The sequence below is a fragment of the Centruroides sculpturatus genome, unplaced genomic scaffold, assembly GCF_000671375.1.
Source record: "Centruroides sculpturatus isolate CEXI.00-Female unplaced genomic scaffold, Cexi_2.0 scaffold404, whole genome shotgun sequence".
Taxonomy (NCBI): domain Eukaryota; kingdom Metazoa; phylum Arthropoda; class Arachnida; order Scorpiones; family Buthidae; genus Centruroides; species Centruroides sculpturatus.
Genome location: NW_019384604.1, coordinates 76,231 through 88,629, shown reverse-complemented (window position 1 = coordinate 88,629; position 12,399 = coordinate 76,231). Strand labels below are relative to the sequence as shown.

Genomic DNA, 12,399 nt, shown 5'->3' with positions numbered 1-12,399 from the left:
TATTTGAATCATTTAAAATTAATTTATTTAACATAAACAGCTGAGTTTTCTTCTTTTTGAGTTTTAGCTACTAACACAATATCATCTGCAAAATACAGATACTGAATATGATAAATATCCAGTGAAATTGTTTGGTTAATCCTTCATTTCTTTGCAACTGAGCCAGTAAAGAATATAGAGCTTCCAACACTGATATAACTACCTTCTTTCAGTTTATAATATAGTCTAGATATTATTGAATTTCTCACTGAAGTCTGAAAAACGCATTTAATTCTGGAATATTTATAAAACAAGCAACCAATCTGTGTCTTTTTCATCTGGTTTAGTCCTGACTAAGTATAGTACATATAATAAAAATACACTTGCCATTAAATGTTTATTTACTAGCTGTTACCCGTGACTTTGCCCATGCTGATTTTGCAAGCAAACCCCATTTATATTCAGTATTTCAATAACCATAGTAATTGTTATATAACACCTACTGGTGAGAATGATGAGAACTGCCAAGAATCAAATGAACTATTTTCAATTTCATCAATTTTCTGGAACGTTTACAATCATTCTATAATCAAACCAATACGCAATAACAAATTCATATTTAAAACAGTTTGAACATTTGATTAAAAAATCAAAATATATAAAAATATTTATAAAAATGTCTGAAACGTTATCAATTTAATACACCTAAGTATTCAACGAAGACTAAACATAGTTGAAAACAAAAAATCGCATCTAAAATAGTACAGTAGAAGCCATTCTTCAGGTTAAGCCTTAATGTGCTCTCTCTCCCCCCGCAGGGAAAGTTCAAAAAATCCCTTCTTAGTGTACATTCTCGTGGCATACCCTAACTGTGTACCAAATTTCACCTCTTTAGGTTCAGTGGTTTGCTCTGGATGATGATGAATCAATCAGTCAGTCAGTCAAGACAAGTAATTTTAGATATTTAGATTAAAACCAAATGGTTAATAATTAATAAAATTAATCGTTATCAATTTTATCAATCAGTTAGCAAGAATTTCAACAAAAATTGTATATAGTAATTATGAATAATAACAAAATTGGATGATAATTTGATAAATCTTATCAAAGACCATTTTAAATGTTACCTTAATTTTTATTCTGTTCCAGATTGGAGAGAAGGATGTTTGTCTAGTAACTCTTTAAACAATTTCATTAAATATGATCTCATATCTGATTTGACATATTTAATTAATAACAGGAAAATACAATCTACTCCAGATACAGTATTTGGCATTATCCATTTCCAAACTTCAAGTATCAGTTCCAAGGTCAATCAAAAATCCAGAATTGTATCATAATTTGTAACATTACTTATCATTCCAAATGAAATATCCTTTCTATCATAAACAAGTAAACATAATCCCAAATAACAAGAGTGCCTTGAGTCAAGAAAATTCCATTTTCCATCTTATGCCCCTTTGGAAAAATCTATTTAATAAATTCCAAAACTTCTTAAAATTTCCTTTTTCTATGATGTAATGAGAAATTGGTATAATATTCATTTCTTCAGCTTTATATGCTTGGTCCAAAATAGACTCCATCAGCATGACGATTTGGCAGTGTCTTTTATAAAATATAAAAATAGTTAAATTATTTTTATGTCTTTCTAGGGAACTTTGCTCAAGCATTCAAAAATTTTGTGACAATTAGTTTTTTATTTCTCTTCTTCATAGTTATAGTATATCTGTAAACTCCTTGCTGCACTTTTATCATCCCCTGGCCCTATTGTTCAATTATTTCAAAACAATCTGCAACCTCCATTAGCAGTGAAGTAGAATGATGACAGCAGTGCACCTGTGAGTGCTGGGATTTGATGATGGTCTCCAGAGAGTATCAGCTATTGCCATGTGTAATTTGGGCTGTGCCCCACAAGTAGATGGATGCAGGAAGACTGTGCAGCATATGATATAAATATTGAGTATATATATACAGGTAACCCCTGTATAACACAGTAGTTACGTTCCAAAAAATTGCCGTGTTATGCGAATCAAAGAACTAGTACGAAAAGGAGGGTTAGGTTCCAAAAATTAAAAAACATGCTACTATATTTTCATAATTAAGTTAAATATCTTTATTAAAATTTTCTTAAGTGATACATATTAATATAAATTAAACAATGTTTTCTTTGTCATCACTAAAAGCACTATTAACCGAGAGCGTTTTATTTTTGGCAAGTTATCGTTTATCCTCTGAGCATTTTTCTGCATTATTTTCAGATTCATGCTTTACCTTTTGCAAAAAGTNTAATTTTATATATTGAAATTGAAGGAAAGTATGAATAAAATTTATATTATTAATGTAGTTAAGATTGATTTTTTTCTCCTTTTTTGAGTTTAATAATGTTAAGTATGGTATTATGTTTTCCCATATGAGAATACTTTTACAGAGCTCGACACTCGAATTCAATAACCTATATTTATCGAAAATCGTTATATAAACTTCAAAAATGCCAGTTTTTATATATTCGTGAGAATGATTAATTAGTTAAGTGAAACACTCTTCAGTTAATACGGGGTTTACCCAAAAAAAACAAGGAAATATACATTAATGAATAGGCGATGTTAGTCTAGTAAAGACAATATTGTTCTATCTTGTATCTTCAGGAAGGCACATTATATTATTACTAAGTTCTATGTTATATTTAAAACACTCAATTTTAACTAAAATGTATAATAGTATACATTAAAAAAAGTCCATATCAAATAAAATTTGATCGGTAAATTAATTTAATTCGTTTATTTGATTGATTGGTTAGTTTAATTTTAAATTAATTAATATTTTAAAAGAAAATCGATTTTAATTGAATTTTTATTTTAAAAATTTTTCCTTAAAAAACGACGATTTTTAATTAAAAAATGCGATTGATTCTATAATTTTTTAAAGTAAAAATTATTATAATTTTTAAATGTGAAATTATAATAAAATGATCAATTCTGTGAAGATGGAGATGAGAGAAACAAGAACAATTCATATCTTTAAATAACTTTAAAGGGATTTCAAAGAATGTATTAAGTTCTTTGACTTGCAAATTGTATACAAATAGAGCGGCTTTCGTGTTTCTTGATGCATTTGAAAGGAATGATTCAACCGTTTAAATCAATTGAACCTTCATCTAAACATCGCACAACAACATTAACTTGATGTCATTGTTTTAAAATATTTTACAGTCGCTACGTAAACTATTATATTTATAAAAATAAATAAGATTTATTTAATTAAAAAATAAAGTAATCATTTAACATAAAATATATTGGGAAATTTAGGTCGCTTCCGATAATTTTTAAATAAATTTTTTTTAACAATAATAATGTTATTATTAACACATATCAACTGATATATATACAATAAAACGTTTATAATATTGATATATAATATCATTATCGATTAAAAGCAATGTTCTCGCTATTTTGTAACAATAGAAAATATCACACTGTAATTGCGTTTTCCTGTAAAGGAGTCTTTCCCTTAAATACAGTTATTATGCCAAGAAGTTTCATATTCAGGTGCAATAGCCTTTTCATATTTATGATAATTCGAATTTCATAGTAATAATTATTATTATAGTTAAGTTTACTTTTAAATGTATTGACTTATTGTATATTTAATTGAATAAATAAGTTGGTTTTGACCGTATTGATTAAATATAATTTGAAATTCTTGATTAAAATGCCGATTATATATATAAATAAAGTATGAAGAAATTTTATATATATTTGTGTAAATTATATATATATGTATAAACTTATATAAATTATTTGAGTTGTGAGATTGATATAAAGATATAGATATTTTTATAAATTGCCTTTTTCCCTTGTAAACACCCGTTGTGCATTCTTTATAGTTGAATGAATGTGTCATAGAAATTGTTATAAATAGAACCTTATAAATGTTCTTTCTGCAAGATCAAAATATTTTCTAGTCTATATAGTCTCATTACATGCATATAAGAACAATTTTATGCTCTTATATATATAGTTCTATATTAGAATTGCTACATATACATTGGATTGTTAAACAAATAATTTCAAACTTACCAAATATATAATACCATAGTCTATCACCATCCAGATCATCCGCTTGTATCAATGCAACAAGATCTCCAATTTTGTCAGTTTCAGCTACAACAATAACACTATCTGTATCTTTCACAACTGGAGGATGAACTGATTTTTTACGTCTGGCAACAATATCCAATAGAACTCGAGTTGTAGTAGTTCTTACAGGATGCCCATTGTCAGATGCTTTTACCTAAGAAATTATAAACCTTATTAAATGTTAGAACTTAAAGTTCAAATCTTCTTGTTAAACCTGATTCATACTTATAAAAATAAGCCAAAAATGTTCATTTAAATATTAAAGTTCTGCTGAAAAAAGTATTTAAGATATTTAAGCTGAAAATTTTAAATAAAATGATAAGAAACAGGTAATTCTTATATTAAAGATAGCACAAATTTGTTTTAAATTAGGGTTCCTATAATGTTTTTTTAAAAAACTGGGACATTCCCACATTTTTACTTATAAAACCTGGGACATTTCATAAAAAAATGTGACATGTTAAAAATGGAAAAAATCAAAAATAAATCTATTAAATATTATATGTTGCATTTTAAATAAAATACTGATATAACAATACATACATTCACATACTGTCTTATTTTTTAAAGTTGAATTTATTTTTGAAAAAACAATTATATTACAAAAAATATTCACAAACACAATTAGAAAAGTTGCAGCTTTAAAACATATATAATAGTCAAATTTTATATTTTAGATTCATCAGAATATTTATCAGATTTATGGATTTCTTCAAGAAATATTTTTCTTTTGATATTTGGACATGGAACTCAGCACAAGAGAAATACTTAAAATGGGTCTTTAAAACGGTTAAAGTCGTCACTGTCGAAATTTTAAGTCTGTTTTTCTTGTGTCCACAGTTAATAAATGAACTGTGGACACAAGAAAAACAGACTTAAAATTTCGACAGTGACGACTTTAACCGTTTTAAAGACCCATTTTAAGGCAACAGTAGTTTACACTTGAGGATGAATTGTGGAAAAGATCAAAAACATTCATGAAAAATTTTTTTCAGCAAATAAGGTATTGGAGAATTTACTATTTTCATGCTAAGGGTGATTTCCCATAATGATAAAAACATTGATGATAATTATAATTAATTAATCTTACTGTTATATGTTTTCTAATCATTTAACTTATGTATTTAATGTCAGACAGAATCATTGAAACCAGAATTTCTGCTAATTGCAATTGTTTTATTTAACTATAATGTAAGTTATTGTCATTAGTTTAGACAAGTTCCAAAATGAATACAATAACAAATTCTGCTATATAAGAAATAATGCATTAAAACAAACGGGACATTCCAATTTTCAACGCTGACTCAGCGCTGATCTCAACATTCGTTAAAATTCATTCCTTTTTTCAATGTTGAGGTAGCACTGTTGTCAGCACTGACTCAACACACTCAGCACTCAACAGATATGTTGACTGCTACTTTCCAATGAATTGTGGGTAATTGGTAAGACATTTGAATGGAATCCATCTTGCTGAGAATGGAATTATGGGAACTAAGCACTTCGTACTCGAGTTGGAACGTCGTTGATGACGTCAAATTGTTGACTTCAACACTCAACACTCGCGTTGAAAATTGGAATNATAAAGACGCTAAAAGGGACACGTAAAACGTGATAAAACGTCATCGCCAACTCGTCATCGCAAACGAGCAGCCAAACTACTTAGCGCCACGCTACGGAGAGTTTAGGCAGATAAGTTGAGTTTACTATCGTCTGTACAGTATGTAAATTAGGTACCGTAAGTTTAATACAGCACTGTAATTTTGTACATTTCTTGTGAAAGAAACATTTCTTATTCAATGGCCATAAAAATTATTTCTATTAATGATGTCTCCAAAGTTCAACAAATTTTTCGCAGAAAAATAACATCTGAAATCGCGGCCACCGTTTGGTGCGCTGCTCCGCGACGAACACAAGCTTAAGCAATGGTGACGTCAGACAGTGCACACTTGGTAAGTAATCCTACAATTTTTTGTTTATAGCATAGTTTATACGGATTATTCCCAAAAAATTATACGTATTTTGGAAATGTTAAGTCGAATTAGTCTAGAATCGATTAATTTTATGGAAGAAAACCTTTCAAACAGCCGTAGTCTGTAAACTTCACACGTTCGGGCTGCGATTGGCTCATGTATTTAAGGATTCCTACAACGCGAAATTCGTATAACAAGGAACGTATCTCCGCATTATAGGGGGTCTACTGTATATTAACAATATCTTCTACTATAAAAGAATAATAATAAAGAATACCTTTAGAGCATGTTATGTAGTTTTGTTATCAAATTACATTTTATTTTAATTTTATTTAGATATATTGTCAGTCACTAATATTACAATTATATATTATATATATATATATAATATGTAATATATATTATAACTATATATATATAGTTCAAAATCCATACAAAAAAATTGATAATAAAAACAAGAACTTTCTCCAGTGCTGTAGTCATAGCCAGGGTATACTAGGATGTCACCCTGGTACTTTTTTAAATAGGGGTAAAGTCCTTGTATTTTATGAACTTCTATGTTGGACTTTAGACTATGTACAGTAACTTGGCCAAAAACTGAGAAAATTATTTCTTGCAGTTTTTTGTACCGATTATGAATATATATGTCATTTTGTGCATTTAAGCCATTTTTCAGATACTGTGACTTTGTCCATACAAAACTCCATAGACAGTGGCAATTCAAACTTGTGGTGCTGGTTAGCAGTTTAATTAATTTACAACTACACCCTAGACTTGCTCCTTAACCTTTTTTCTTTTTAAGAATAAACACAAAACAAAGGAACAATTAAAGAAAACAAGTAGGTAACTTTTGTTTATCTAGAAATATATTTCTTTTTTTTCAAAAAAGATACTGTGGCCAGATAGGCCTTTTACAAGCATCTTAGAACAAGACCAACAAACAAAACAAAAAGAGTTAGTAAAAACAATTAGACAGGATGCAAGCTGAGAAAAAAAAGAGAAAATTTACATTTCTTTTCAAATCCATTTAGATTGATTGATAACAATAATCACTGTAAGTTGAGTTTTTTTTTCTTTTTTTACAATGTTTTTGAAGATTTCGTAACTTGATATGTTTCATAAGTTATTACACAGACCATTCCAATAGGAAATTATTTGAAAGATCGGTGTAGATTTCCCCACCTCCAGTTTAACGATTGAAAGATTATATCCATAGATCTTGTGAGTATCTTGTGTTGATTTTCGACATTCTCCTATACAATTTCTGAGAAAACTGTTTTCCTTGTTGCCTTTTATGTATTTATAACTCTCAAATAAAACCTGTTTCGTGTAAATTTCACTTATGCTATCAATATTGTCGATATGGTAAAATTCATACACTGATTCCATAAAATTTAGATTATGAATTAAATGCATTTAGCAATTTTGTGCCATTTGAAGTTTATTGATGGCATAGAAAGATGTGGTTCCCCAGACTTTAATACCATATCTTATTTTAGATTCTATGCATATATGGTAAATCGTTTCAAATGTAATGCACTTAAAAAGGTTTGAATTTTCTTATTTATCCCAATGTACTTTGCCAAGGATAGAGTGACATCATCTATTTGTCTATTCCAGTGCAGATTATCATCAAAAGTTATTCCTAAAAACTTAATAGCATTTACTTTTTCTATGTTGTTATTAGTTATTAAAATTTTTAGGTGATCTAAGTTAATTTTTTTGTTTCTATTGGCAAAAAAAAGAAATTTAGTTTTGTTTTTATTAATTACCAACCTATTATTTTCCATATAACTGTTTAATGTTTTTAAGATGTTGTTTAAATTCTCTTGAAGAGTTGTAACATTCACATGAGAATAAGTTATCACTATATCATCAGCATGTGGTGTACCACCATATTGTTCTTTTTGTATAAAATGAAAATATGTAGATATTTTTCTATTTCCTTTCTTCCCTCTTTGTCCTTTGTTCTATGGAACATTCTAGAAACTTCTAACCATGTGGAGTGAATTGACCTACTTGGAAAACAAAGGGAAAAGGGGAAGCCCTGAGGGTGTGAATGAGGGGGAACGGACACTTTTAGCCCAGACGTCGGAGAGGAAGGACGTGTATGCGAGATCTCTGGACTGTTTTAGCAGCAGTCAGGGATATAGACCTGGACGGACCCACAAAACTTTGGCATAAAAGCACGCACGAGATTAGTGGAAAAAGATTCCTTCTTCAGTGTACAGGACATTTTTCACCCGTTTCCCCCCAGCGAACCGAGAAGAGTACGTATTGGCCATCTTCATTAAAACTAGAGCGTCGACCACCATTGGGTACCCATCTCTCATTCCTCTTTCAATCTATACGTCTTAAATTCTGTCCCTTTCTGTTTTATTCTTGATAATTAGTTTTAAGTCTTAGATATATATGTATTTTGTCGCGATCGAAATTGTCGGTTGGATCTTGACTTTGTCGCGGGTTTTGTCTCAACATTCCTACCTGCGTGTGGGATTCTTTGTTCCTACGGGTAAGCCCAGTACCTAAAGGAGTGTCGGAATCAAAAGATCCTGTAGAACTTAAATTTAAAAGGAGTAACCAACCGATGAAAAATAAAGGTTTTTTTCCATTGTTTTATTCATATTCCCTTTTTGCTTTAACGACTCACCATTCGGTGACTACAAGCATACATAAGTATATTATCTTTTGATATATGATTAAACAGATCATTGATGTGTATATTGAAAAGCAGAGGACCTAGAATTGAACCTTGAGAAATACCTTTGTTCGGTTTAAAGAAACTAGAAATAGTTGCCCAATTTTCACGTAATAAGTACTGTTTGGCAAATATGACTTTAACCAACTTAGAGGAGTTCCTCTCAGACCAACAGTTTGCAATTTTTGTTTCAGAAGTTCCAGATTCAAGCTGTCAAATGCCCTTGAGAGGTCCACGAATACTGATATTACTATATTTGATTTGTCAAGTTGGGACGTTATTAATTGTTTTAAAGGCAACAGAGTGTCTACCGTCGAGAAACCTCATTTATAAGCATATTAATTACTGCGAATAATCTGAAATTTGTCTATAATGGTAGAAAATCTTTCGTAGAAAATCTCAAAAATTTTTGCCAAAACAGACACTATTATGATTGGACAGTAATTTTTTATTTCACTTTTTGATCCTTTATTCTTATATAATAGCAAAACTAAGTTTTGATTCAGTTTTTCTGGAGAATTACATTTTCAAAAGATTTATTTATCAGATGCGATAATGGTTGAGTTAGGATATCAAGTATATATTTTAAAATTTCAATATTTAATAAATTAATGTCTGGAGAACTGTTTTTCAAGTCCATTATAGTATTGTAGACCTCTAAAGCAGTTGTGTTTTCCAAAAAGAAAATATTAGAAATACTGGCGTTTTTACGTGTTGCTTTGAGTTAACACTGCCGCAAACACCAGGTGCAAAACCATTCATAGATCTGTAATGCTAGGCAAAGATGTTACTAAATGTGTACTCATCATTAATCATTTTCTCCTTATAAATCAATTGATCTATTTTAACCTTGTTCTTTGTCTTGGTTACCTCAAAAGGTAACATTATAATACTTTTCCAGAAATCAGAAGGGAGAATTAACATTAGAAAACAGTAAACTATAGTAGTTTTAGCTTCTGAGTACAAATTCACTGAGTGCGGCGTTAATAAACTTCATTTAGTATTCACACAAGTACTTTCGACGTTTGTATAACCGTCGTCATCAGGCAAAAAGAACCAAGTTTTTAAGAAAGCGAACGTGCAGGATGTTCCAAAAGAACATAATATTTAAATTCAAACAAGCATCCGGAAATTTCGTTACGAACGTGCGAATAATTTTGATATTTCGAATCTTTATATTTTACGATGTTAGCGGCGCATGCGTGGAGATGCTACCGCGTTTGGCGATACGATGTTGGGCGCATTTTGTTTTTTAGGCGCCGATACAAGGCAATCCACACCCCGGGTAGATCGAGGGTGGGAACATTGCATGCTTCTGAAGTGGCCGTGAGAAGCGCTTCCCAGATGAACACAAGTCTTCGATTGTTGCAGCATTTAATTATTGCCGTTCTGGGCCATAACGGGTTGTATCCTTGCTCGAGAACTTTTTTAGCGAGTTCTGTAGAGCATCTTCCTTTAGCTATATCNCAACCCGTTATGGCCCAGAACGGCAATAATTAAATGCTGCAACAATCGAAGACTTGTGTTCATCTGGGAAGCGCTTCTCACGGCCACTTCAGAAGCATGCAATGTTCCCACCCTCGATCTACCCGGGGTGTGGATTGCCTTGTATCGGCGCCTAAAAAACGAAATGCGCCCAACATCGTATCGCCAAACGCGGTAGCATCTCCACGCATGCGCCGCTAACATCGTAAAATATAAAGATTCGAAATATCAAAATTATTCGCACGTTCGTAACGAAATTTCCGGACGCTTGTTTGAATTTAAATATTATGTTCTTTTGGAACATCCTGCACGTTCGCTTTCTTAAAAACTTGTTCTTTTCGCCTGATGACGACGGTTATACAAACGTCGAAAGTACTTGTGTGAATACTAAATGAAGTTTATTAACGCCGCACTCAGTGAATTTGTACTCAGAAGCTAGACAAATATTGGCGTGAGTTATTTAAATTTATTGTTACTATAGTAGTTTTTCTCTTCATTCCGAATATTTTTCCTTATTTGTTTATTCAAGTTATTTATATCCTCCAAGTATTTGTTTCGTTCTTCAAGAGTTATCCAATTTTTGTTCTTAACTATCTTAAATAAAGTTTTCTTTTGTTTTATTAATGTCAGTGTGTGATCACATATAAAGTTCTTTAGGAATGCTTTCCTGCTAATTCTATTTCTTTTTTACGTATTCTTTGTTTGGAAGATATTTATCTATAAAAACAAGTAAGATAGTATATAAATAGTCAGCTAATTGGTCAGTTGTCAAACTTTTGAGTATAAAAATAATTCCAGGAAAAACATGATGACAGAGCTTTTTGTAAACTGTAAATAGAGGAATTATTGATTTTTCAGTAGGTTGCTTGCTTTACTCTTTTTTCCCATATCAAGGTCTTTCTCGGGAGTAAAGACGATGATAGGCAGATGGTCAGAAATCAAATTTTGATGTATTAAAAATTCACATGCACTATCGTTTGTTAGACCAAAGTCTATCAAAGAATGAGTGTTTTTTTTTGTATCTAGTAGGTTGATTCAAATCAGCCAGAATAATTAAATTTTCTGCAAAGCAAAGGTTTATCAATTCAGAGGTATCTGAAGAGTTGTTTTTAAGTAGATCGATATTGAAATCCCCAATTATTTGTAATTTATATTTTCCATATTTAGTTGATTTATAAAATAATATATCATTTATAACATTAAGGAAAATTCCATAGTTTGTAAATGAAGAATGATAGATTATTACCATCATCAACTTACCAACGACTATCGTAACTACATCTATAGATACATTGTTCCTTGTGAAAGTTAAATCTGATACAACTTCATAATTTTTATCATTATGTATATATATATATATTACTATGCCTCCATGTTAATTTGGTTTTCTTTCTATTTTTTCTTGTCAGTAATCTTTTATATTTGGTGGAGGATTTTCATCATTTGTCCAAGTCTCACAAAAAGCTAATACATCAAAATTACAATCATATTCCTCCATTGTTTTAAGTATTTCTAAACATTTGTTGTTTAAACCTCTTACATTACAATAAAACACAAATGTACCCTTACTAGAGAAATCATCTAGCTTTGTATGTATAAATAATTCAGTCATTCCAAAAAGTTTTCTCAAAACTTTCCAATGTAAGTATCCAAACTGTAGGGGAAGAAGTATCGTTTTTAAATACATATTTCCATTATTTATCCATGTATATAATATTTTTCCTTGTTTTTTTTAGCATTCTGGTTTTGTAAGAGATTTCTGTAATATGGAGTAAGATGTTCATTTATATACCATAGACTAGGGTTACTTTGGTATGGTTTTTGCACTTTTTGCACCTCTCTGTTCAAATGACTGTTACAAACCATTTTGCATTGTGTTAGTTAGGTAAATATGATGTTATTTTCTTGAAATTTACCAATATTTTCACTCCCAGGTCAAGAGTTTAAAAATACTACCACCTTTTTTTTTGTCCTAAAGTTACCCTTTAGGACAAAGTGTTTTCTCGTTTTTTAACAGTATAAAAGTAGGATTGTCACCAATATTTATTTATTAAAAATAGTCCCCTGCATTAAGTGGGGTCTTACTATATATATATATATTATATTAATATTATATATAATAAATGTATTA

At 30.1% G+C, this 12,399-nt stretch overlaps 1 protein-coding gene across 2 annotated transcripts in view; it reads right to left on the bottom strand.

Moving 5' to 3' along the window:
* LOC111625115 (fat-like cadherin-related tumor suppressor homolog) overlaps positions 1–12,399 on the bottom strand; it is a 104,097-nt gene that overhangs the window by 22,043 nt on the left and 69,655 nt on the right. For both annotated transcript variants that reach the window (XR_002756685.1, XM_023368151.1), the window contains exon 7: positions 4,056–4,269. Coding sequence is in view for 1 of the 2 variants with exons in the window: in XM_023368151.1 (XP_023223919.1) it covers positions 4,056–4,269 (214 nt within the window). In the remaining variant the exon portion in view is untranslated. The remainder of the gene's footprint in view (positions 1–4,055; positions 4,270–12,399) is intronic.